The 25,016-nt window shown below is 59.7% G+C and overlaps 12 protein-coding genes across 12 annotated transcripts; 7 read left to right on the forward strand and 5 right to left on the reverse strand.

Annotated features, from left to right (window-relative positions):
• Positions 1-846: 846 nt before the first annotated feature.
• On the forward strand, positions 847-2,250 carry och3 (glycosyltransferase family 32 protein; the record flags this gene model as incomplete). The annotated part of the gene is made up of 4 exons (XM_025544909.1): positions 847-1,018; positions 1,077-1,453; positions 1,501-2,003; positions 2,070-2,250. The coding sequence occupies 4 exons, from the start codon at positions 847-849 to the stop codon at positions 2,248-2,250; spliced, it is 1,233 nt and encodes a 410-aa protein (XP_025396712.1).
• Positions 2,180-3,897, reverse strand: BO70DRAFT_114983 (glycosyltransferase family 69 protein). Its single transcript, XM_025537907.1, has one exon. It carries the CDS (start codon positions 3,886-3,888, stop codon positions 2,368-2,370), a length of 1,521 nt encoding a protein of 506 aa, XP_025396713.1. The 5' UTR covers positions 3,889-3,897; the 3' UTR covers positions 2,180-2,367.
• A 42-nt stretch (positions 3,898-3,939) lies between these two features.
• BO70DRAFT_115009 (uncharacterized protein) lies at positions 3,940-4,849 on the forward strand. The gene is made up of 2 exons (XM_025537908.1): positions 3,940-4,380; positions 4,497-4,849. Exons 1-2 carry the CDS (start codon positions 4,208-4,210, stop codon positions 4,789-4,791), a joined length of 468 nt encoding a protein of 155 aa, XP_025396714.1. The 5' UTR covers positions 3,940-4,207; the 3' UTR covers positions 4,792-4,849.
• Positions 4,850-5,080: 231 nt separating this feature from the next.
• BO70DRAFT_431639 (uncharacterized protein) lies at positions 5,081-6,032 on the forward strand (the record flags this gene model as incomplete). Its single annotated transcript, XM_025548255.1, has 4 exons — positions 5,081-5,239; positions 5,522-5,639; positions 5,700-5,949; positions 6,023-6,032. The coding sequence occupies 4 exons, from the start codon at positions 5,081-5,083 to the stop codon at positions 6,030-6,032; spliced, it is 537 nt and encodes a 178-aa protein (XP_025396715.1).
• Positions 6,033-6,109: 77 nt separating this feature from the next.
• Positions 6,110-7,511, reverse strand: BO70DRAFT_389335 (uncharacterized protein; the record flags this gene model as incomplete). The annotated part of the gene is made up of 5 exons (XM_025546071.1): positions 6,110-6,584; positions 6,639-7,030; positions 7,082-7,149; positions 7,213-7,249; positions 7,308-7,511. 5 exons carry the CDS (start codon positions 7,509-7,511, stop codon positions 6,131-6,133), a joined length of 1,155 nt encoding a protein of 384 aa, XP_025396716.1. The 3' UTR covers positions 6,110-6,130.
• A 700-nt stretch (positions 7,512-8,211) lies between these two features.
• On the forward strand, positions 8,212-9,668 carry BO70DRAFT_389336 (uncharacterized protein; the record flags this gene model as incomplete). Its single annotated transcript, XM_025546072.1, has 2 exons — positions 8,212-8,915; positions 8,969-9,668. Exons 1-2 carry the CDS (start codon positions 8,263-8,265, stop codon positions 9,666-9,668), a joined length of 1,353 nt encoding a protein of 450 aa, XP_025396717.1. The 5' UTR covers positions 8,212-8,262.
• A 644-nt stretch (positions 9,669-10,312) lies between these two features.
• Positions 10,313-12,792, forward strand: BO70DRAFT_342131 (GMC family oxidoreductase). The gene is made up of 3 exons (XM_025541362.1): positions 10,313-11,122; positions 11,191-12,646; positions 12,717-12,792. Exons 1-3 carry the CDS (start codon positions 10,772-10,774, stop codon positions 12,776-12,778), a joined length of 1,869 nt encoding a protein of 622 aa, XP_025396718.1. The 5' UTR covers positions 10,313-10,771; the 3' UTR covers positions 12,779-12,792.
• Positions 12,793-13,330: 538 nt separating this feature from the next.
• Positions 13,331-14,916, forward strand: BO70DRAFT_355098 (acyl-CoA dehydrogenase family protein; the record flags this gene model as incomplete). The annotated part of the gene is made up of 5 exons (XM_025541894.1): positions 13,331-13,744; positions 13,828-13,911; positions 13,966-14,344; positions 14,392-14,695; positions 14,748-14,916. The coding sequence occupies 5 exons, from the start codon at positions 13,331-13,333 to the stop codon at positions 14,914-14,916; spliced, it is 1,350 nt and encodes a 449-aa protein (XP_025396719.1).
• BO70DRAFT_431643 (FAD-binding domain-containing protein) lies at positions 14,659-17,243 on the reverse strand (the record flags this gene model as incomplete). Its single annotated transcript, XM_025548256.1, has 3 exons — positions 14,659-15,987; positions 16,102-16,633; positions 16,770-17,243. The coding sequence occupies 3 exons, from the start codon at positions 17,241-17,243 to the stop codon at positions 15,080-15,082; spliced, it is 1,914 nt and encodes a 637-aa protein (XP_025396720.1). The 3' UTR covers positions 14,659-15,079.
• Positions 17,244-18,365: 1,122 nt separating this feature from the next.
• BO70DRAFT_413827 (uncharacterized protein) lies at positions 18,366-20,222 on the forward strand (the record flags this gene model as incomplete). The annotated part of the gene is made up of 4 exons (XM_025547337.1): positions 18,366-18,489; positions 18,708-18,781; positions 18,842-19,221; positions 19,289-20,222. The coding sequence occupies 4 exons, from the start codon at positions 18,366-18,368 to the stop codon at positions 19,818-19,820; spliced, it is 1,110 nt and encodes a 369-aa protein (XP_025396721.1). The 3' UTR covers positions 19,821-20,222.
• Positions 19,917-22,212, reverse strand: BO70DRAFT_364805 (glycoside hydrolase family 2 protein). The gene is made up of 2 exons (XM_025543906.1): positions 20,400-22,212; positions 19,917-20,341 (listed from the first exon to the last, which is right to left on the reverse strand). The coding sequence occupies exons 1-2, from the start codon at positions 22,181-22,183 to the stop codon at positions 20,200-20,202; spliced, it is 1,926 nt and encodes a 641-aa protein (XP_025396722.1). The 5' UTR covers positions 22,184-22,212; the 3' UTR covers positions 19,917-20,199.
• A 655-nt stretch (positions 22,213-22,867) lies between these two features.
• Positions 22,868-23,887, reverse strand: BO70DRAFT_364807 (uncharacterized protein). Its single transcript, XM_025543907.1, has 2 exons — positions 23,313-23,887; positions 22,868-23,211 (listed from the first exon to the last, which is right to left on the reverse strand). Exons 1-2 carry the CDS (start codon positions 23,648-23,650, stop codon positions 22,890-22,892), a joined length of 660 nt encoding a protein of 219 aa, XP_025396723.1. The 5' UTR covers positions 23,651-23,887; the 3' UTR covers positions 22,868-22,889.
• Positions 23,888-25,016: the final 1,129 nt, after the last annotated feature.

Here is a 25,016-nt window from a genome sequence, read left to right on the forward strand (position 1 = left end):
AATTTTCACTGTCCACCTGGAGAGCGTAGGGTCCTATAGTTTGTTCCTCTAATATATGCTACTGGTTTCCTGAGTGGAATCCTGCAGTGAGGGTCAAGATGGCGTGTTCATTCTGAAGACTAATCACGAGTTGAGCAGTCAATAACTTTGAACTATGATCGCGTTATCATATCCTATAGACAGCCCAACTAGGGCTAGCGGCCCCTAGCGAGGACGATCTCCACCATCCCCATCTTGGACGAATAATCACCGCGGGCGGAACGTGGTCGGCCCTGTGCCCGTCATTGGTGACCCCTGTACGCCTGGACGAGCGTACGAGCCTGTACGGCCCCTGTAGGGCTTGTCAGTTGTCACTGAGTATGGGCGCGTATCGGCCTGTGGGGGCCCTGATTCTAGACAGTCCCTGCGGTGGTCCGCGCCCCACCAACCCTCATCTCCATGAATCCTTCCATTATTTCCTCCCTGATGCCTTGTGGGGGTGTTGTCGGACATCCTCGGAGAGGATCTTTCACTGGTTTACAGCCTCAATCCCAATGCACGGCCCCGCCTTTGCCCGGACAGACAGCCCCTACGACCCTCGTCATGCCCGTTTTGGCACCAGGTGGAATTCAGGAATCGGCCAGCGACAGTCACTCTGCCACCACCACAATGGACCCTGGGGCCAACGGTTAGGCAGCCGTATTTCGAAGGCGTTTGGGAAGGTTACACTTCACGGGAACACACACGGGATCGTCTTAAAGACGTACATACATAGATAGCGTTTGCGGGACATAACCATGTCTGTTCCCCCCCCGAATCCGAATCGGCTTGGACACCCAATCCCACATCCCACATCCCACCGGAACAATGATCTGGCGTGGCCTTTGTCGACGCCCCCTGCTGCTGGCCATTGCCATGGTGGTGTGCTTTACTTGGCTCTTCTACCGCTCCGATACCCTCGGCGACGAGGTGTCCCTGCTGGAGCGTCACCATCCGCTGCTATTCCGCTATGTACACACGAATAGTGCCCTGGGAGGAGGTAAGTGGAACCATCCCTTCATCCCCTCACGTGTGTTTGCGGTTGCTGACCCTTCCAGCGTGGTATATTCCCCGAGACTGGCTCTCGGACACAGATCACCACCCCGGGGGCATCGTCGACGCCGCACAACTCGCCCTCCGCGCCGCCAGGTCATCCGTGGAACGCCAAATCCCCCACTCCTCCATCCCCTTGATCGTCCACCAGACCTGGAAGAACACGCGCATTGACACCTGGCCCCGCCCCATCCGCCACAGCACCGAGAGGTGGCTGCGCATGATCGATGGCAAGGCGGCCTACATCCTGTGGGACGACGACGGGGTCGCTCAGTTCATCCAACGGTTTGAATCCGAGCTGGAGGAACAGTTCTTTGCCTTGAGTCCAGTCGAGCGTGCAGACGTCTTCCGCGTGTTGGTGTCAAAATGGATCGGGGGTGTGGTAGGTACATCGGACTCCCATCTTCACATCGTCACTGACGATCTCAGTATGCCGATATGGACACGGAACCCCTGCGGTCACCGGCAGACTGGATCTCCCACTCCGACCTCCTCCCATGGCAGGATCCAGAGGCGGGCAAGATGTATAACTCCCCCGGTCCAGTCAATGCCATCCTAGGGGTGGAAGCAGACTGCCCGTCGAATAGCGACGACTACTGGCGGATGGGCTACCTGCATCCCCTTCAACTGACCCAATGGGCCTTCGCTTGGGCGCCCGGCCATCCCATCCTGCAGACCTTCGTGGATCGCCTGACGGCACAATTGCGGACCATCATGGACCAGAACGGGGGGTTACAAACCATGTCAGCTCGACAAGCGCTGCGATCGCTCGATCCGATTGCCCTCACGGGCCCGGGTGCCATCACCCAAGCGACGCAGAGCTGGCTGGAAACCACAGCGGACCTCCGATGGACCGCGCTGTCTGGGTTGCATGACAATGGGACGAGTAAGTTGGTCGACGACGTGCTGATCCTCCCCATCACCGGCTTCAGGTACGTTTAACTCCCCACCCCCCGGGGGGGGGGGTTCAACCCAATTTTCCCGTGCTGATGATGCAGTCCCGGTCGACGTGGGTACGGCAACATGGGGTCCAAGCCCATCTCGGATCCGTCCGCTCGTCTGCTCCATCGGGCGCAGGGCTCCTGGCGAGCCTTCGACCTGCGGGTGGAGTATGGCAAGTTCTGTCGGACGATGTTTGGTCGATGCCGACACTGGTCCAAGGTGCCACACCACAGGTAGCATTGCGCAATCAAAAAACAGAAAATATCTATTATTTCCATGTATCATAGTATGAGAAACCACATCTCCAACGCTCGTTTCACATGGAAACACCAGTCGTACAATTGAAATTACATGCTACGCGGTGGGAAAGGCGATCTCCTCCCATCCATCCTCGCCAGGCTTGCGATCCTCGACGATCACCTGCAGGCCACGGTACCCTCCAAACCCGTCCGTGCAGAAGCCATCGTTGTCGGCTACACGATCCACTGTTTTGAACGACCCTCCCCGTTCGTCCTTCTCGTCCGGGACCCACAGCGTCTCCGTGACCACCTGGCCGGGGATCTCATCCCGACGGGGATTGTACCGCGGGAAGCCCGCCAGATGGCTGGCGATGGAGTGAGCGATGGGGTAGAGTCGCTCAAAGCGACGGGTGACCCCCAGCCAGGCAAAGCTCCGCTCCTCGTACGCGACCCGGACAAACGGGTTCATGTAGATGCCGGTGTCGGCGGGTTCGGCGATCGCGATCGCCTGGCGGGAGGGGGGATCCTGGATGTCGGCGTGGATGATGCAGCATTCGGACCCGTCGAAGAACAGGTCGGCATCCGCGCGGAACCGCACGGGGCTCTCGGGGCGTTGGAAGGGCCTCGCGTCGAACGCGACCATCCCCCCCCAGCAGCTGCGCACTCGGACGGCGTCCTTCCCGGCCAGGACGTCCTGCCGGGAGAGGCCGTGGCCCGCCGTGGTGAACCAGGGGAAGAACTGGAGCCCGATGCCATATCCGTCCAGATCGCGGGTGGCGTAGGTGTCGTAGAACTTGAACGCGTTGGTAAAGTCGACGGCACAGGCGGCCCGGTACTGCGCCCGGCCGGCGCGGTTGATGTTGGTGGAGAAGAGGAGGTGAAGGACGTCGAGCGGATCGAAGACCACATCGTTGAGGTATAGGATTCGGTCATACCGCATCTCGGGGTGGTCATCCAAGGGGCGCAGGGCGCGATTCCGCAGTTCCGCCAGGTAGTCGGTCCGCTTGACGCGCGAGGCGCCCCCCGGGACAGTCACGCTCGGAAAGGAGTGGAGGTCCAGGTGCTGCTCACTGCGGATGGACCTGTTGCAGGCCACTCTGTCCTCCAGGTCGCGGAGCGCGTGCGCCCCCTTCTCGCCACTGTCATTCTCGTAGATACTGAGGAACACATTGTCCGGACCCAGCAGGTGGATCAGCTGGTGGAGGGCATCCCCCCACCGCCCCCCAGCCAGGGTGCCTGCGCGGTCGTAGAGAATGGCGGCAATAAAGATCTTCTCGTCGTGAGGGTTGCCGGGGCCGTGGACGTCGGGCTGGGCGGCGGCGCGGCGGAGGGCCTGGTAGTGCGGCGGGAGATGCGTATACGAGGGCCAGAAGGCCCCGGTCAGCACGACGAGGGCCACCAGGATCCCCAGGGCGATGCGGACGAGACGCGCGAGTGGGCGCGGGGGACCGCGCCGGAGGCCATGGAAAGTTGGCTTGCGGGTGGCCAGGCGCGAGTAGCTCCAGCTGGACGGCCGCAGCATCCCCCAGGCAGATTTCCTCCGGGGTAGCACAAGGTCCTCCGTGTCGGGATCGGACAGCAGCGCGACGGAGTCCACCGACGAGCGGGGACTCAGCTGGTAGTGACTGGGGGGCATGAGTGTCCGGTGTGACCAGACCTCTGGCTGGGGAGCCGTTGGGGCGGTAGGGTTGATATATCCTGAGGTGTTGTTGGTCGCTGCCTGGATGGTATCGGCCTGGTATTACACAGTCACCCCCGTTTGGTCACACATGTGTAACGTTCGGTATGGTATTACGGGGGGCGCATCTCATTTCGGGGGCCGTACGCAATGCCCGCTGCTAGGAATATTACAACCAGCACCTCGCGAAAGTATGAGGTTCCAATAGTATGTTCTCATCTGTCGAGCAAGGTGATTGTAAGATTGTTGTGGAACATTTTGACTGCACACCCGAATCATGTTGCGTCACATCCTGCGCCGCGATGTAGTTTTTCCAACTCGCGCAGGTGCCGTTCAGCGTCTCGTAGTCGAAAGTGATCTCCGAGGTATGCTCCAGCAGCTGCACCGCGAAGCCCTCCGAGGGTTGTCACGCAATATGGCAGTGCATGAGCCAGGCCTGTATCAACATCGGTCAGTATGTCCCATCGGATTCAGGCTCCGTCCACTTACCCCCGGGTTGTCTGTCTTGATCGCAATCACCAGATACCAAAAGCCAGCCCTGTCCTACTGGCTGATTCGGCTTTTAGGTCGCATATGGCAGGTTACAACTCAGCAAGGCCCTCTATTGAAAAACCCTCGACAGGACATGCTCCCTCATGGATCTCTGTGTCGCGGAGAGCTACCAACCCGGGGCTGACAGCCCCACGGACGATCCCTCAAGGCTTGGTGCCATCTATCTCGGGTCATCACCTTTGCACGCATAGGCCAGAGCCAGAGTGCCGTCGAGGGTCCACCGATGACACGCACGTCAATTCCTGGGCACCAGCATGCACTGCCGTTGCCGGTCAATTAGACCCATCATACCCCGTGATGCGTATCTAGGTTTGCTCGCGTATAAACCTCCCGCGCAGGCTGTATCATGAGAGAAGTCAAAGTCCGGTCGTGATGAAAAGAGCGCGGGTTGGATTGCAGGGGGAAAAGACGCTGGAATTACTGGCGAGTCCGGGTGGTAAGCACCAAGACCAGAGGGTGAAGGTGTCGAACAGGCTCCCTGTCAAGTGCACGAGTGCTTCGAATGTAAGACCCTGTTCTAAATTCAGACGTCTCTAGTAAGGCCGTGCAAGACAGCAGATTCGTTGCGGGTGGAGATGCAAGCCCTCACGCGGCAAGGATGCGCGGCGTCACCACGGCTCGCGCGCTCGGAGGCGTCATCCTCCCTCACCCCAGCCCGTCGCTGGAGGTCTCCATTGGCCGCGGACGACGGGCTATCTTGAGCTTCGCATGGCAGCGGACAAGATTTCAGGGCCTTGAAGCCACAATCAACCACGCCGTGAGGACCCGATTCTTGCCCGTGTAGATGGAGCCAAGCGTACGCGTCAAGATGGCTGCATGGGGACCACGTACGTATGCAAGGGAACCACCGTTGATCGATGTCTCGGCTGCAGAGACCAGGAGACGGGATGTGAGAATAATCATCGGGGAAAGCGTGGTAGCAACAGCCCTGAAATAAACCCCTCCGCCGCCGATGGGAGCTCCCAAGAAGCGATCCATCATTCCATCAACCCCATCATGCAGTGGGCGTGTCTTTTCTACCCTCTGCTTGCCACTACAGGCTGGCTTGGGCGCCGCGTTGGAAAATCACGCGAAGCGCGGATCGGAGCAGAATGCGACCCTGTATGCGTACGGGGCCAACGCTTCAGCCTGGTTTATTGCGTATGGACTGAGCGACGGTACGAACCCGCGAGTCTCTCCCCTGGCGATTGCCTCTCCAACTAACCATCCTGCGTCAGGACTGCTCTACGTGGCCGAGAATCCGGATGACACGGACGCCAACCTCGCCCCGATGTCCTGGGACCTCCCTTCGATCACTGACGAGTGCTGGATTGTGAATAGAACATTTGTGAATAGCACAGCACCCAAGGCGGGATCACTGTATATCCGCCTGGACGATGGTAACGCCATAGGGGTGCTGCCGTATGCCCGGGCCACCACCATCAACGGCGTTGTGACGGGTTTCGCGCTGTTTGCGACGCAGCTGGTGTATGTTCCCCCGGATGGCTTATTATGTAGATGCCTTGGGTGTGGGGGTAACACGATGCTAAACAAACCTAAGCGTGACATAGACCATCTTGCCCCTCTTTTCCCTCTGTCTTTTCCCTCTGTCTTCTCCCCCCCCCACCAATCATCTCTCGCGATGACTACCTGCTGTGATCCCCGGAGGTCATCGATCAGAGACCGTCTGCTCCACAGTCGAGTGAACGACAATGGAGTGACCGGGGAAATGGTCCTTCGAGGAAGATGCGACAGACGCAGGTGGTAGATGACCGGCTACCTGGCTGGTGAGTCCGATTTCATCCTCGGGCCTGCATGACGGTAGTCGTCCCTTGTTGAATCGGGAGCAACGGTCGGGCAGGGGATGCGCGTCGGCCTCTGACCCGGATCGCCACGGCATGCTGGGATACGACGGTCTCCCACTCTTACTGTCCCGACTAGACAGGAACCTGATGTGCGCGGCCCGAGCCAGTGGGGCCATATGTGGCAGACATGCGCAGACAATCGCGACCGCGGGCTCAATGCTGGACCAGATGAAGACCGGACCCATCATCCAGGTCACGTCGACACCCTGGATGAACTGGTAGAGGACATAGATGCGCACGGCGCTGGCAACACAAACACTGCAGGGGGTCGGGTCAGCTTTCCATCTGCAAGAGAACAGCAGGGTCATTCACAAGCTGCCCAATGCGAGGATGGCGCAGATGGCCACCTTCTTCCGGAAGTGCATCTGTAGCTTCGCAATGCGCGGGAACGGAATCAACAAGACTACAATGTCGTTGACCATATTGACGACGCCAGCTGCCAGGAAGAACGTGTCGGTGTCGATACAAGTGCCGGTGGCGCCGCTGAACTCGTTCCAGAAGTAGGACACCGGCCGGCAGCAGTTGCCCATGGTCACCCACACGATGATCGGGTATGACAGCGTGAGGCCGAATCCCACCAGGAGCGACACTCGGAGCGACAGGTCCTGGTGCGACGTCACAAACACCCGGCGGTAGAAGAAGAGGATGGAGAGCTTGCAGGTCGAGCAGCTGGCGGCATACACGAACGTATACGCAAAAAGAATCTGACACCGCGTTGTAAGCAGAGAGAATTAATGGCCGTGGGGAGCGCCAACCTTGAAGATTTGCGTCAGCTCCGGCAGTGTGATCGCCCAGACGTGTCGTCCGGCACCGAAGGCACCCCCTGGACAGTCGTCTTTAGTCCAATGCACCGCGCGACACACTGTTGGGCGAGGGAGCCACCTACCTGCCATACTCAGGCCGGCCGTGGCACAGACAAACACCTGGCATGGAATCCTCGTCAGCGATGTAAGCATCGGTGTTCCCGCAGTTGTACCTTACCAGTGCAGCCACGATGAGCCAGTCGTCCAGCATCAGGGGGTTTCTCAGGCCAAGACGCGCAACGAACCGTAGGATGACAGTGATCACGCAGAGACAGATCAATGCAATGACCGCCCGGTTATCCTGGGCCACTCGACTATCGGCCAGATCGATGCCGGCGGGCGGTTGCCCAAAGACGGCGACAATGGCCGGATCCACTGTCATACTCAACTGGCAAATCAAGTGAGCAGGGTGACAATACGGCAATGGCAGAGGAGTGAAACGGTGGAAACAGTGCTGTCAGCTGCGGCGCCGTGAGAGGGCTCTCTGTATATATTGGGTCCTGGAGCGCCAGTCTCCTTTTCTGTGAACAGGGTCAGGGCGTTGACCCCGGGGATACTAAAATGAGACGGACGATTGCGCATCCTTGTAGGGAGTGTACAGAACAAAGAAAAGAACATCCGCGCCACGGCACGCGGGTGGATCCAATCGCACCGGAAGGGAAGGATCTGTGCCGCGACTCCTGACAGCCCCCCCAATAGATAAACCCTGGACCCGACACTGACAGATGCTCGCTCCGGGACTGGAAGGGGCAGTTGCTAAGTCGCGTAGTGCGGACGCCGGCCGGGGATGGCTCCATCCCCATTCGCCCGCTCGCCCCGTCCGTCTCTCACGGACCAGAATCGGAGGACACCGGCTATCTATGTTGATGGCCCAGTCGGACAGCAGTGGGTCACTGGTGACAGGTGACAGCGGGACCAAGACAGAAACGCGACTTTGGTATTATCCCTAGCAGGCAGCAGGCAGCAGGCAGCAGGCCAGGATTCTCATCCTGGTTCTTAGTGTGCAGCGCCGCAATATCCCCACGGCCGGCCCTAAATAAGGGGAACTTGGTCACGCCATGGTCAAGGGGGCATTCTTCCCTCCCCATTCCATTTCCCACACAGACACAGCCCCAGAGGCCACCATCCACAGCATGGGTTCCTACATCACCGACTTCTGTGAGGTCCCCACGCTCACCCCCCTGGAACGCATCGGGCCCAAAGGCTATGTACGGTATATCTTCCCCTTCCCGCTCGCCGAGGGCTACGATCTGGAGGAAGTGACCCGAGTGCTGCGAGCCAGCTATGCGGCTACCAAGCAGCGCCTCGCCGTTGTCGGCTGTGAGGCAGTGCCTGACCAGGAGGCGACGCAGGCGGGCGTGCTGAAGCTGCGGCGGCTGGAGGATGGCGAGATCGAGGACGTGGTCGTGCAGGATCTCCGCGCCCCGGGCGCATTCCCGACGACGTACGCGAAGCTGCAATCGCAGCACTTCCCCGTCGCCAGCCTGGACGCAGAGACGCTATGCCGGCGTTCCCAATGGCCGTCCGCCGGTGAGCGGCTGCCTGTCTCCCTCGTCCAGGCCAACTTCATCCCGGGCGGACTCCTGCTGAATTGGTGCACCTTTCACATGGTGGGCGACGGCACCTCGTACCATACCTGGATGAAGATCTGGGCAGAGGAGTGCCGCCGTGCCCAAGGGCTGGAGATTGCGACCCCGATCGAGCTCCCCGACGCGATGCTGGGGGATCGGGAGCGGATCATGCAGCCGTCGGGGCGCAGCGCGGGCCTGCTGGAGGACCACCGCGAGTACAGCCTGCTGCCCTTCACCCCGCCCGGCGCCCCCCCAAGATGCTCGACAGGACCCACCGCGGGCAGGTGTTCTACTTCTCCCCGGCCGCCCTGCAGGCGCTCAAGGCGGACGCCTCCCCCGTGCATGCGAGGGAGGCGAGCGACCAGCCCTGGATCTCCACCAACGACGCGCTGGCGGCCCTCCTCTGGCGCACGGTGATGGCGGTGCAGTGGCCCCTGGCGACGCTCGAGGGCGATCCGGTCTCGGTCTTCAATATCGCGATCGACGGCCGCCTCCGCACCGACCCCCCCGTGCACCCGGAGACGCTGGGCTGCTTCCTGGAGTATCTGGCCGTGTCGGCCCCGATCCGGGAGATCGTCGGGTCCGCCACCCTGGCCGATCTGGCCATCCGTATCCGCAGACAAGTCCGCCGCGCAGACCGACACTTCACCGACGACGTGGTCACCCTGGCGGACCGGCTCGAGGATGTCAACCGGCTGGTCCCGACGGCGTTCCTGGACGTGCCGGGGTTCAACTGCGTGCTGACCTCGTGGATCAACTTCCAGCTGTACGAGCTGGACTGGGGGGCGTCGCTGGGCCACCGGATCGACGCCGTCCGGTTGCCGCATTGCGGGCTTCTCAACGGAACGCAACTTGTCCTGCCTGTGCCACCGGAGGGGGGGCTGGAGGTGTTGCTCGGGGTGGATGGGGGCTGTCTGGACCGGCTTCTGCAGGATCAGCTGTGGATGAAATATGCCGTGGCAAGGTAGTCTCGGCGGACACCTGGTTCCAACCCTTTCTCCTTTGTGTGCGCCACACACACTGTTTATAGCACTTTTTATTTTGGTCACTGATCAGGTATGAATTAATGGGTCTTTACTTGTCTCGTATTTTCTTTTTCTTTTCTTTTTCTTTTTTTTTTCAGGGTTGTCCTCGGGCTGGTAATCGAGTTAACCGGACCGGGAACGAGCGGTAGAAGGTTCCAGGACCCGCAAGGCCAAGTCCGGGCCATCCTGATTGATCCATGTAGGGTTTGGACTGTCGCCCATCATCGCCACCGGTTCCTCTCATCAAATGGACGCATAATGCTAGACTGAAGGATTTCACTGACAATCTTCTAGCTGGGCAGATGCCGTGGTCTGTTTGATAGTTGCCCATTTGGAAGATTGCTCGTCAACGTCGGGGATGATGGGATAATCCCAACGTACGCTATTTCCCTTCTGGTCCAACCTTTACTCATTCGGACTCTGCTAGCGGAGAAAGAATAGCCCACCGCCTCTGCCCATCCAGTGAAAACGATCAACTTGAGCGAGGTGTTCGCGTGACGTCTCATGTCCTGACTGGCCCTGCTGCCGCCAAGGAAAGCAGGGGTCCAGGTCGAGGGTTTCCGCCTCAAATAGGCGGAGCGGTGGTCTGCACTGCATCCAAGATTGACTCCGTAAGCAGTGCCGGGGCCCTGGAACCCGAGGACCGGGGTCAATATGATGCAGGGCGGCCAATCGTCAGACGCTGGACGTGCTTGGATGTGACCGATCAGGTCTGCACGCGACGCCGACAGCAATACATCGAGGGTCTAGTGACCACTAGGGGCCCGGGGCTGCAGAAGCCTTCTCATCCAACCCCGGTCCGGTATTGACGCCGCCGACGATGGATACTCCCATCCGATTCGGAACGTTACTGAGAGAGAATGGCCGACTGGAATGGCTGTCGTGTCCAATAGGTGCGTCACATTCCCGGGCTGAGTTCGAGGCCCCCCGGTCTCTAGGTGGGAATGTAAGTCGCATAAGACCGGCTCCGGTCGCTGTCACGTCCATTCCAGTTTCCTATTTCCCGCCAGATTGTTCCCCTTGACAGCACTTCCCCGTCTTCCACGATGCGGCTGGATCGGATGAGGAGTTGGTGGAAATGGTGGGCTGTCGCAGCGGCCGCCGGTGTTCAGGCAGTCGAACCACCGCCCTTGCTGGGATCCTCCTTCGGGGTCCCCGGGGTGAATGCCACGTTCGACTACATCGTCGTCGGGGGAGGGACCGCGGGACTGACCTTGGCCACGCGGCTGGTCGAGCAACAGGCCGGGAGGGTCGCCGTCATCGAGGCCGGGGGGTTCTATGAGATGGACAACGGCAATCTCAGCCAGGTGCCTGCCGACGATGCCAGATACATCGGCCGGTCCCAGACCGACTGGCAGCCGTTGATTGACTGGGGGTATAGCACGACCCCGCAAGCGGTGGGTGGTCTCTTCCCCGTGGGCTGGGCTAGGCTAGGCTAGGCTCTGACGCGAGACAATCAATATAGGGTTCGTACGGGGCGGAGATCCACTACGCGCGAGGGAAGACCCTCGGGGGCAGCTCTGCGCGCAACTACATGCTCTACCAGCGCGGGACGCGGTCGGCCTACCAGCAGTGGGCGGACGCCGTCGGGGATGCCAGCTATACCTTCGACAACCTGCTGCCCTTTTTCGAGAAAAGCCTCCGCTTCACCCCCCCCGACATGGGGCTCCGGTTTGCCAACGCGACCCCGGACTATGACCCTACCCACCTGGGCAACGGCTCGGGCCCGCTGTCGGTCACCTTCCCGCACTACGCGCATGCCTTCGCAACCTGGGCTGTGAAGGGCCTGGAGTCGCTCGGGATGTCGAGGATCCCGGGCTTCGCGGACGGCTCCCTGCTGGGCCAGGCGTACGCGCTGTTCACCATCAACGCCACCACGATGGTGCGCGACTCCTCCGAGACCTCCTTCCTCCGCCAGGCGTTGTCCTATCCGAATTACTCCGTCTACCACTCCACCATGGCGAAGAAGATCCTGTTCGACGCGAGCGCCCAGGCCACGGCGGTGGTCGTCGAGACGGCGGGCCTCAGCTACCAGCTCAACGCGAGCCGGGAGATCATCCTGTCGGGGGGGGTCTTCGGCTCCCCGCAGCTGCTCCTGGCCTCCGGGGTGGGTCCGGCCGAGGATCTCGAGGCGCTGGGGATCCGGGTGGTGGCCGATCGGCCGGGGGTGGGCCAGAACATGCAGGACCATGTGTACCTGGGGGTGTCGCACCGCGTCAACGCGCCCACCACGTCGGCCCTGGGAGACCCTGACTTTGCGGCCGAGGCGGCGCGGGAGTTCCACGAGGAGGCCGCCGGCATGTACACGAACCCGTCGACGGACGTGCTGGGGTGGGAGAAGGTCCCCGCGGCCCTGCGCGGCGGATTCTCGACTGGCACGCAGGCGACGCTGGCGCAGTACCCGGCGGACTGGCCGGAGGTGGAGTACATCGCGGTCAACGGCTATCTCGGGGCGATGCAGGTGCTGGCAGATCCCCACGACGGCTTCAACTACGCCGCGCTGGCCGTGGCCCTCGCCGCGCCGCGCTCCCGCGGCAACCTCACGATCGCCTCCGCGGACACGGCGGTCGCTCCGCTGATCAACCCCAACTGGCTCACCGACCCGGTCGACATCGAGGTCGCCATCGCCGGGCTCAAGCGGGCGCGCCAGTTCTGGCAGACCCGGGCGATGCAGCCCTTGGTGATCGGGGACGAGGCCTTTCCGGGGCCCGCCGTCCAGACGGATGCCCAGATCGAGGCGGTGATCCGCCAGGACTTTTCCACCGTGTGGCACGCCTCCTGCACGTGTGCCATGGGCCCGGCCGAGGACCCGATGGCCGTGGTGGATGGCCAGGGCCGCGTGTTCGGCGTCCAGGGCTTGCGGGTGGTGGACGCCTCCATCTTCCCTCTGCTGCCCCCGGGCCACCCGCAGGCCACCGTCTGTACGTCTTCTCTTTTGTCCTCACCCAGTCTCTCCGTCTCTCCACCCCCTGCTGACCCGTTTCTTCTCAGATGCTCTGGCCGAAAAGATCGCCTGCGATATCACGGGCGCGTGCGAGGAGGTCGAGTCGTGAAGATCGCACCATGGGGGGGGGGTTGATCTCTGGTTTATATGATGTGAAAAGATGAGCTTCGTCGGTCGGTGTTGCGCCCGACCATCTCTGTGGAAGGGGGTTCGTGTGATCGGCTCGGTGCGAGTGGGGTCATGGCATCCGCGAGTGAGACGTGGTTGGGTCATTTCAGACATTTTGAGAGTGATCCCCGGCCCTGGATTATACAGAGGGCCGCTTCGTTTTTTGATGTTTTTTTTTTTTTTATCGTTAGCCGGTGTTGTAGTTTGGGGTTCATGGGTTCGTTTGCGCCCCCGCGTCTTTGCGTAGGGTCGAGTCCGCTTGATTGGGGACAACAAAAAGGCCACCTGTCCGAGTGGACCCCCGATGGTGAATCTTCGCTGCGGTGAATGTAAGAAAACCGCATGCGAGCGACCCTGTACGACCCCGGAAAAAGGATCCTGGTGGCTCCTGCAAGGAGGGGCTCGAGGCCCATCCGCGTTAAATAGCCAGCCTCGTCCCTCATCGTCTGCGGTCCCAACATTCCTCACCGATCATCCCATTCCCCCTTCCAACATGGTCGATCTCACCCTCTCCTCCGCCGAACAGAAGACCCAGGCCGCGGCACGCAGCTTTGCCGCCGCCTACCTGGCCGATGCCGCCGCGCAGTACGCCCGACTGCCCACCCCGGAGGCCCGCTTCCAGTCGCTGCAGCCCATCTACGAGGCGGCGGTGCAGGCGGGCCTGATCCGGGCGCAGGTGCCCGCGGCCGTCGGGGGCACCAGCTTCAGCCTGGTCGAGTCGTCCCTCCTGGTGGAGGAGTTCTACGCCGTCGAGGCCTCCGCGTCCCTGACGATCTTCGGGACGGGGCTGGGGCTGACCCCCCTGGCCCTGGCATATCAGCCCACCGTCCGTGACTTTCTCGCCCCCTTCCTCACCGGTCGGGGGTCGCCGCTGGCCTCGCTGGTCTTTTCCGAGCCGAATGGCGTGGTAGGTCTCTATCCCTGTCTGCTGCCTTCCATTGACCCCCCCCCCCCGTCCCACCGTCAACCGCTGATATCCCGGCCTGTTAGGCCAACTGGCTCGAGCCGGGAGCCCCCGGGCTGCAGACGACCGCCCATCAGGATGGCGATGAGTGGGTGCTCAACGGCGAGAAAGTGCGGACAACTCCCCTCCCTCCCCCTCGCCACGGATCTGACCGTGGTATCTAGATGTGGGCCACCAACTCGGCCGGGTGGGACTTCCAGGGTGCCGATCTGAGTTGCGTGGTGTGTCGCTGTGTGGAGGAGGATGCCGTGGCCCGCGCCTCCCATCCCCGCGACCTCATCATGGTGCTGCTGGTCACCCGGGAGGACATCCGGCGGAACGACCCTGGATGCTTTGAAGTGCTGAAACACATCGAGACCGCCGGCCACATCGCCGTGTCTGGTCCCCACCTCAAGGTCGGTGGTATTCCTGTCCGTTCAATCAATTTATCGCTCGGTCCCGCTCACCCGGTCCAGTACACCAACCTGCGGGTCCCGACGCAGAATGTGCTGTGTGCGCCTGGCACGGGCGCAGAAGTCGTGACCCAATCCTTCGACATCTCCGGTACGTTTCCCAACCCCAGAGGGCCGGATCCACTGACCGCGGTCCAGCCATGCTGGTCGGGGCGATGGGGGTGGGCATCCAACGCGCCGTGTTCGACGCGGCCCTGGCCTTTTCGCGCGACCCCCGCGGGGGCACCGTTCCCATCGGGCACCGCCAGTCCGTGGCAGACCTGCTCATCGACATCAAGATGCGGACGGAGACCTCGCGGTACCTGACGTGGAAGGCGGCCCACTGCTTGCTCTCCCGGGAGGGCGACCACGACCAACGCCGGGAGCCCGCCTTGCTGGCCAAGATCTACTCCTCCGATGCCTCGGTGCAGTCGTGCCTCGGGGCGATCAATGCCGTCGGCGTGTAGGTTGCCTCCCTCTCGATTGCCCTACGATGGTCGCTAACGGGGCCCTAGATCGGCATACAATGCGGAGAGGCCGTTCGGGCGGTTCCTGTCCACGGCGCTGGCACTGCCCATCTTCGACGGGGGAAATGTCGGGGTCCGTCGGCGGGCCTTGCAGGAGGTCTTCATGGCGGAGGATTACGAGCCCTGGGCGATGAGCTTTCCGTCCCCGACGAAATGACTGTTCCACGTACGGCCCGAGGTCTCCTGGGACATGCCTCTACGGAGAGAGATATCACCCAGGTAAGATACGTGTGAAAAATAAGTACCATCATCCATGGTGGGACACGCATACTGTTCAATTGTGATACAAAGAATATACATACATAAGCGGATGTCGATGACTACACGCGACAGAGGCGCCCATTCTGATCGGGCAAGCCGTCCAGGCTCTGGACGTGCCAGTTCTCACTGCTCACGCCCGTCGGGGCAAAGAACAGCCCCGTGGGGTCGTACCGCTGCTTCAGGGCGTACAGCCGGGGGTAGTTGGATCCGTAGAAGGCCTGCTGGAAGTGGGGCTCCAGCACGTCGGCCTCGGACATGTAGGCGCCCGCCTCGGGGCAGGTGCGCCGCCACTCGCCCAGCACGACGTCCGTGAAGTGGTCCATCTGCTGGCGGATGGCGGGGCGGGAGGCGTTGCTCGTCCAGCTGGTCGAGGTGATGGCGTGCATGAGGGTCTGGCGGAAGGCCGGGTTGGCCGCGTTGTCCGCATACCCGGTCGGCAGGTCGGCCTTCAGGTTGAAGGCCAGCAGGGGGTATCCGGCCGAGACGGTGGCCCGCAGCGCGGCGAAGGTCTGGTTGAAGCGGGCGGCATCCTCGAAGTTGGCGCGCGGGAAGAGGCGCGAGCCGGTCATCATGGTCACCGTGCCGACCGTCTCCAGCGGGAAGCCGGCGTCCCAGGCGGCGTAGAAGTTGTCGTAGTACGTGGTGTTGGGCTGGTAGCCGATGCCCAGCTGGTCCAGCTCGGCGAACCACGGGCGCATCAGGGCGTCGAACTCGGCGACGGTGTGGTTGACGGCGAAGAAGGGGTTCATCAGGAACTCGAAGGCGTCGGGGCCCGTCGACATGACCCAGAAGTAGGCGTACGTGCCGGCGTCCGCGTTGACGGGGAAGCGCTGCATGTACGCGCGCACCCCGGCCCAGAAGGTGTCGACGGACACGTTGGCCCCGGTGGTGAACGAGAAGGTCGAGACGGTCACCGGCAACTTGGGGTAGACGCGCGAGATGAGGGAGGTCACAATGCCGTAGGTCCCTGCGCACAGCGGCGGGTCAGTCAAGATCTCTCCTCCAGAAACGCAGAAACCCTAAACCCTACACCCTACAACATAAAACATAAAACATAAACCCTAGGGTCGGGCCAACTTACCCCCTCCGCCGCCACGCAGCGCCCAGAAGAGGTCGGGGTCCGACTGCTCCGTGACCGTCACGAAGCGACCGTCCGCCAGGACGACCTCGAGCGCCAGCACCTGGTCGGCCGCCAGCCCGTAGCGGCTCGACAGGGGCGAGTGGCCGCCCCCGAGGACGTACCCCCCGGCCACCCCGACGGTCTTGCCCTCGCCCCCCACCGCAGTCACGCCCAACGCGTTGGCCTTCTCGTAGATCTCGAACGCTTGGATGCCGGCGCCCATCTTGACCGCCGGGCCGCTGTAGTTGCCGAGGCGGTAGTGCTCATAGTAGGCGAGCTCCTTGAGGTGGTGGGTCCACACCCCCAGCGCCCCCGCGCCGGTGGACTTGCCGTTGAAGTCGTGGCCGGTGTTCTTGGCCACCAGGCGCAGTCCCGCGTTGCGCGCGAAGTTGACGGCCAGCTGCACCTGCGCGACGGTGCTCACGTTGACCGCGTAGCTGCTGTAGCCGCCCAGGGTGCACGACGACCCGGACGCCAGGTCGGGGGCAGGCAGCTGCGGCCCTCAAACAGCGGCCACATCACGGAGGCGGGATCGGCGGCACTATCGCCATGGCATGGCAGGTCAGTTCCGTGCGGCGGCAGCTGAGGCCCGAGGGAGCGGCAGGCAGGGCTCACTGGAGATAGGAAACGGTCCACTCATCTGACACCGCGTCGCAGGCCGTCTGGTTGTACTGCGGCCACGAGGGCGAGCAGGACGCGGCCAGCGGGACGGTCTTGATCAGGGCACCGCCAAGCAGCTGATCGAACACGGACCAGGTCGATGGAGCTGGCCACGCGGCGTCGTCGGGCAGCAGCTTGCAGGTCCCTGGACGGGGGAGCGACAGGCTGGAGGCGTTCGTGCTGCTCCCAAAATCAAACAGAGCCGCCGCCTCGGATCCCAGGGCGGCCTGCACCCGGGCGAGGACCCCGTCCGTCAGCTGCAGCGTCTCGCTGGGGAAGAACGGAGCGTTGGCGATGGGGTTGGTCGCAGCCACGGCAGTCGCAGCCACGGGGATGGTGACCGACGCAGACGCGGATGCAGCCGCAGACACAGCCGTCGCGGTGGCCGGTGAGGCCGTCCACAAGGCCAGCAGGGCAACGGCCAACGGGGTTGAGAGAGTCATAGTCAGTCACGAACGGAAAAGCACCGTGGACGGCGATCGACACTCGAGGGTAGCGGGACAGAGGGATGGGTGCGGGAGGCCAGAGATTTAAACAGGGCAAAGGGACGGGTTGAGATTGAATTGTGTCCTCCGGGAGTGGGTTTGAAGGGTCCACATCGCAGACGATCCACTTGCGGGCAGGGCTGGCCGCTCGGGTCTCTAGATATATTCTCCATCCACTCTCAACGGGGTCGAGAGTCCAGATCAGTCCAGTCGTCCTACTCCCTATAGTTATAGGTCCTGCCCAGATGACGGAAGGCGTTCTATTTACCCTCCCCGTCCAGCCACAGCCCGAGCAGCAGATGCAGGCCCAGGGATCGGGGAATGGCAAGCTACAACGACCGGGGGTCCGCTCTGGCCGGCCGGTTTGTCGGAGATGAGGCCGTCGGGGCGACCCACCGCTCCACCAGGCTGTCTCCCCCCCATTGGGCCTCTCGTCAGCACGGTTGCAGGTAGCGTGCCACTAGCCAGCCCGCGAAGGCTGGCGCTCCGGAGGCAGGCCCTCGACTGGCCCGTTCATTGCCTTTCCTCCCACCGTCCCACGCAGTGAGATGATTCGTGATCCGGTGCAGGATCGCATGTGAGATGGCCGAGCCGATCAGAGCAACAGGAACGGCGTGCAGAGCAGAAGATCAGAAGAGAGCCCGAGAGAAAGGCAGTCGGAGCCTGTGAAGAGGGGGGGGGGGGGTGCTAAAGGGACACCCCCCGGCCCGTGCCTAGCCAGAGTCAGAGTTCAGACACATGAAGGGGTCAACTAATGATTTCGTGCCGACCCCGCAGGGATCAGACGGGGCGCACCCTCAAAACACTTGCTGCCCACCTTGCAGCACAGAGGTTATCTTAGATAATTATTCCCACTCGGTCCTCCGCCGGTGCAGCACGGAGTCTCCGTCCCTCGCCTGGAAGCTTCCCTCCGGCCATCGCCTGAGGCGGGTCGCTTAAATTAGAGCCCTGGGGACGCGTCGCAGGAGAGGGGGGCGAGTGGGGGGTGCATTATTACCCTGCTCAGCAGATACATGATTTACTACGCCGTATATATGACAGCTCCTCCTGCTGGACCTCGGTCGATTTGCGCACCATACCATGGTCCATGACAGTCGTCAGAACACCGCCCTGGCCCTGGTGGTTGTCTTCCCCGTGCTGGCCGGGGTGGCCATCCTGATGCGGGCCTGGAGCCGGAGTCTCACGGGCTCGAAGCTGGGGAGTGGTATGTGCTCTATGGTCACAAGAAAAGCCCCAACTGACACCCGCCCCCGCAGACGACATCTGCATCGTCATCGGATATGTATGCGCCCTTTCCCTGATCGATCAAGGGTCGGACTGACGTCGGGAGACCCTGGCAGTAGCCCAATCGGTGACCTCCTGGTATTGTATGTCTCCGTTGCTTGTCGCCCTGGACCAGACCCCCCGCGCTCACTCGCCTAGACATCAAAGTCAACTACATCGGCATCCACACCTGGGACATCCCCGCGGATTACGACGAGAAACAAGGACTAATTGTATGGCCCTGACCCTGTCGAATCTGTGTCTCGATCCCTGCCTCACCCGGACAAACCTAGTGGAACTACGCAAACCAGCTGGTCTACAACCCCTGCCTGACCATGATCAAGCTCTCCGTGCTCCTGTTCCTGCGTCGCCTTGAATCCCAGTCGGTCGTGGTGAATCGGCTCATCTGGTTCACCATCGCCGTGACCATCGCCCTGTTTCTCGCCGTCATCGGAGCCGATGTCTTCCAGTGTCACCCCGTCGCATACGTGTACGACATGTCCATCCCGAGCGGCACCTGCATCAATCAAGGGGCCTTCTACGTGGCTTCCGCGGTGACGAACCTGGTCACGGATCTCATGGTCATGTCTATCCCAGTCCTCATCATGCGGTCCCTGCAAATGCCGGTCAAGCGGAAGATTGCCATCTGCGTCGTCCTCTCTTTCGGCGGCATGTGAGTGAGCCGCCGCAGCATGCCCCTTTCGCCCCTACGCCGGGTCTAGATACTAAACTCTGAGCAGTACCACGGGCGCCGGAGTGTGGCGCCTGGCGCTCCTCATCCAGGCCTTCTATCCCTCGCACCCCGTGCACGACGCCAGCTACTCCATCGGCTTTTGCAGCTCCGCGATGGAGGTGAATGTCGCCGTAGTGGCCGCCTGTGCCCCCTGCTTCAAAGCCATTGCGAGCACGTATCTGCCTCGCCTGTGGGGCACCTCCCAGCGATCGGAGTATACCTCCACTCCCAGTAAGCATCCCACCACGCCATCGTCCGCGCGGTTTGGCCGGCCCCGTCTCATGTCAGACCCGCGGGCGGAGGATGATACCTTCGAACTCGCGGGGCCGTATATCCGGAGGTCGGCCGTGGACCCGGCGGCCATGGAGCGGGAGATGCGCAAATACTATCACTATGCCGGGGCTGAGAGGGCCAGTCTGAGCAGCGAGGATGGTGTCGAAGGGCTGGGGGCGGGCTCTGTTTTGGAGCGGTACGCGGCGGAGTCCCGCACCGATGTCGACCGGGAGGAGATCGAGGACAGGGTGGACTGGTTGGTTTAGGACATTCGCTGCTGTTGCTTCTTTTTCCCCTTTCAGCTATTGATATCCCATTGCGACCCAGTTCACCCAGCCCTGGAAAATGTGTTTTGAATAATGCTCGTAACGAAATCTATACATTCCCATCTGATTCAGTATGGTACCGAGTAAACCCTGGGTTCCAAGGACATGACTCCACATCATGGTTATGTAAACACGCAAGTCAAAACAATTCTCAATCGGAGTCCTCATGTCACTCTCCACGACAGCCATTGCCTACGCTATAGTACATAGGAAATAGCCTTGGATGTATGGGACCGTGTGTTTGAGGGTTTATGCCACGTTGCATAATTTGCATGCATAGCACTTAGCATACATAGCCGGCACGAGCCATCCCTCTGATTCACACGGCACCCTCCTTCGGGGCCACCCTTTCATGATAGAATCGGTGAGCCGCATCCATAAGGGCCTTGACCCGATCCGCCGGGACCTTTTCCTTTCGATCATACGAATACAAGCCGTTCACCTCTTGTTCGATGTCACATCTGGTTTCGTGGTTAGCAATGTAACGGTGGCACATGGGGCGGGTCCAGAAGTCCCTACAGCTGGGTATACACCAGCCCACAGGTGTGTCCGCCCTGAACGATGCCCATGACCAACCTGTCCAGCCGGGCCAGCAGGTCCTCGGGGTCACTGGCGGTCGTGTAGCCCCAGTCCCGATCGCCCGCGGCGGTGCCCTTGGCGGGGACGATGTTCACCCCGCCAAATTCCGAACAGATCACCGGGGCGCCGGGGGCATGGCGGCTGCCCGCGTCCTGCGCCACCGGGCCGACGAACATGTCGCGATCGGATTTCTTACCCAGGATGCCGCGCTCCAGGTCCGCACAGGAGGAGGCCAGCTCGATCGAGTCCGAATAGTCATGGTAGGTGGTCAGGTCCGTGCAGACGTGCTCCCAGCCGCAGTTGTCGTTGATGGGACGCGTGGGATCGAGGGTCTTGGTCAGGTAGTAGACGGCGCGGATGTGGTTGCGCTGGTCGACGTTGTCCTTCAGCGACGGATACCCCCAGCTCTCGTTGAACGGGGTCCAGGCCACGATGCAGGGGTGGTTGAGGTCGCGCCGCACCGCCTCCGTCCACTCGCTGTTGAAGCGGTCGATGTAGTCGTCGCCAAACGCGTAGCCGTTCGCGATCTCGCCCCAGACCAGGAATCCCAGCCGGTCGGCCCAGTAGTGGAACACCGGATCCTCCACCTTCTGGTGCTTCCGACAGCCGTTGAGGCCCATGCGCTGGGCCATCTCGATATCGGCGCGCAGGGCCGCCTGGGACGGCGGCGTGAGACCGGTCTCGGGCCAGTATCCCTGATCCAACACCAGGGTCTGAAAGCACGGCTTGCCATTGAGGCGGAAGGTGCCATCACCACGGGTCCAGGAGATCCTGCGCATCCCCGTGGTACTCTCGACGGTGTCCACGAGACCCCCGGACTCGTCGCACAGGCGCAGCGTCAGGTCATACAGCACGGGGTGTTCCGGGGCCCAGAGGGCGACTCCACCCTTCCAGGCCGCATCGCGGACCTGCAGGGGCGTGGGATCCGAGACGCGCATGTCCACATCGACACTGGCCCAATCGCGGTCGGAGACCAGATGCTGTCGGCCGCGACTCACCAGCACGCCGCCGAGACGGGCCTCCACTTCCACCTGGGGCTTGGTGCCCGCCGGGCGCCCCAGCACCGCGACCCGGGCGTGCAGGTGGCCACCGGCAATGTCATCCGATCGCAACACGGTGCCCTCGCTGCTTCCTCCGAGCCGCATGCGGGGGAGGCTCTCCAGCCAGACGGACTGCCAAATGCCACTGGTCGGGGTGTAGAAGATGGAGTCGGGCACGGGGCCCCAGTACTGCTTCCCCCGCGGCTGGCTGAGGTCATACGGGGAATCCCGCACGCGGAGGGTCAGCCGGCGCGTGGCGGGGGGTCCCTCGGACCGAAAGGCATCAGAGACGTCGAGGTCAAAGGGGACGTGGCCGCCGCGATGGCCCCCGACGCGCTGGCCATCGACCCAGACGGTGCACTCGTAGTCCACGGCCCCGAAGCGGAGGACCAGCCGGTGGCCGCGGGCCTGCTCGGCGGCGGTGCGGATGTCCGTCAGCGGGCGCTCGTACCACAGGACCTCGTGGGCCTCGTGGAGACCAATGCCCAAGGCCGGGGTCTGGAAGGCATAGGGGACCTGGATGCGGCCGCGCGGGTGGGTGTCGGTCTGGGCCGGGAGGCCCTGGTGGTGCCAGCCCTGCGTCAGCCCGTGGTCGGCATCGTCGAAGAGGAAATCCCACGCGCCATCGAGGGAGGTCCAGTTGAGGTCGGGACGTTGAAAGTCGGGGCGGGGGTAGTCGGGCATGACTTTTTCGCCACGGCCGAGGGGGGTTGTTGGAGGGGGGGGGGAAGAGATGGTGCATAGGGGCCCGGAGGCGTGCGTAGAGAGGGTCACAGCATAGTTCAGTAAAAGTCAAAGATGGTAGCTTACTATTATTTATATATATTTAATAGTTTGCCACACTCACTGACCATTTCATAATAGTTGTCAAACTGTTACCTACAGTAACAGTTAGGTTGTAGCTAGGTTGTGTTACAGTTGCTTACAGTTGCAAAACAGTTATTTATTATTATTTACATATAATAATAATTACTAACGATACAACCTCACCCAAACCGGGTAATTACATACAAACGTTGTTAAAGTTGAATACGATTCAGAAACTATTATGTAATTATAATTTAACAAGAATAGTTCTGTAATAAAATAGATTAGATACGGAAGATATCTATTACTTATGAACAGAAACTGTATTTTATAGATATATAACAAATATTAATCATAATTTCTAGACATTATCTGGTATTTTATAGATATATAACAAATATTAATCATAATTTCTAGACATTATCTGGTATTTTATAGATATATAACAAATATTAATCATAATTTCTAGAGATTATCTGGTTACACTCCTTAAATAATAGTAAGATTCTTATACAAAATATTCTCAGAAGTAATATATAATCATACGAAAGTAGTAAAAGACCAGAATATAATAATTTGTTATTTACATAAAATCAATATTCCATGAACAGTATACTAGATCTTGTCTAGTATTAATATCAACTGATACCTGTCTGTAAACATTATCTATATCGATCATAAATGCCGGCTCAACTTTACTTTGTAATCCTGACAATACCCATCTCTTAGAAGAACAATAGAAAGGAAGAGTTGTTGCCTTATCTGTATTTCCGTTCCGTACCCAAGGCTGTAATAAAAGAAAGAAGAAGCATTCTGATTGTGTATAATGCTTTATACCACAACTCACATATGCTATTGAAGACTGGTATTTAATAAAATTTCCAGTGGTAATTGTCTGTGAATGACTGGAGAACAGAACACAGTTAGTATCTTGGAATAGAAGATATATAGAAATCAGCTGCGAAAGCCTTTCACAGCTGTCTCCTTAAAAATAAAGAAATCATACCGGGAACAGAATTTGATCTGACAATAGTAAGATAATTGTGTTTTATCATACTGGCGAGGAAGTGAGATTGAATATTCTTGCCGGTACGCTGAAGGTAACATGTCCAGTATATCCTGCTCAGAAAGCGAAGAATGAGGCCATTCAATCGGATGTGTCATTGTAACTTGCAGGTCAGTAATAAATTCATCTGCAAGAATATGTTTCTGGATCAGACGTGGGCAGGACATATACAGATCCTGGACAATCTCTAGTAGAATTGGATGATCATCCCGCCAGGAACCCGCAAGACCCAGGCGTAAAGAGTGGTGGAGCCGATCTAGCCGGAAGAGATAAGTCATCAGCTGAGGCGGCGAGGCGCGATCTATCCATCTCTTGAATATTCTTATATAGTGTGATACTATCAGCAGCTGGCTATAATTTAGAATAGGTACTTACCTATGCTTCAACTCACCGGCTAGAACATTACAGTTCATGAGCGGGCCATACTCAGCAGCAAATGTATGAAAATGAAAGCCAGCATGAACAACTGGCACCCCAAGATACTTAAACCATTTATCTTTATTATGCTTCTTATTATAATCATGTGGCAGTTTTCCTGCTTCATGTTAGCTAGGTAACTGGCCAGCGAATACCACAGATACAGACCATGGATGCTGAATGCCTGTAGCTCTGAATCAGTCATGGCTGAAGCTGTAACCACCAAATGCTGAAAGATTCGGCGGCTGTGAGTAATCCTTGCATTTACCAGTGCAGGAGGCAACGCGCGGCTGGTTGAGATAAGGGTGGTTGTCAATGCGATCTCTGCACAAGCACGGACCAGCCACATCTGTGGCGAGGACACATTTTCGGTATTTGGAAAGAGATGTGGTATAATATTTTTAATCCGCAGCAGGAATCTCGGGTGAAACCAGTCGGGCGGGCACATACTCGAAGAATAATAGGTAAGAGAATGATCCCTCGACCAAGGTCTGACAATGTCCAGGTTTTTAGGTGTTTCAGAGGAGGAAAGTGAGGCCATTGAGCCGGCCGAACAACTTTTTGCAAGGCTGTAGCGAAGTTGGAAACCCCTGAAGGCACAAGAATTTTCTGGATATACTCCAGCAGACGATAGCCGATCCCCTTCCAATCAGAGTGCGGTACATCATACGGACGCCTAAAACAATGTCAAGAGTTGGCATGATCCGTTCGATTGGCGAAGGCACGGACTGTATCCCTACAGCATTAAAATATCTTTGCTGTTCTGGAACAGTGGCCTTGTGATCACCCTCAGTTCGGTAATACTGATGCTGGAAATGATATCGGCCATGGGAAACAGTATCATATGACCACTGATACTGTTTGCTGCGTGGACAGTAGCTATGTCCGACATCCGATATCAGCACTATAGCTGAGCATACCACTATTTTTAGCTTGCTGTGGCATATCTCCAGTAAGAGCCATGACGGAGCAGTAAACAGCACTTGTTTCCCATGGATTGTGCTGTAAAAGCCTTTTGCCACGGTCTCAAGGTCAGTATGGAATATTGGCAAGAACATCCTGAGAAGGAGGCCCCATGAGGACCCAGCGTTACGGTAAGACGAGTTTGCCAGACGCGTCTTCGCCCGGCATAGGACAAGCCGGCAGGTGTGAGATAGATCCCCTTCAATGCCCTGAACATGTTGCGGTGGGCTCCGAAATCATCAATAAAAAGGAGGAAGGGTAGTG

Source organism: Aspergillus heteromorphus, assembly GCF_003184545.1.
Source record: "Aspergillus heteromorphus CBS 117.55 chromosome Unknown BO70scaffold_25, whole genome shotgun sequence".
Classification (NCBI taxonomy): Eukaryota; Fungi; Ascomycota; class Eurotiomycetes; order Eurotiales; family Aspergillaceae; genus Aspergillus; species Aspergillus heteromorphus.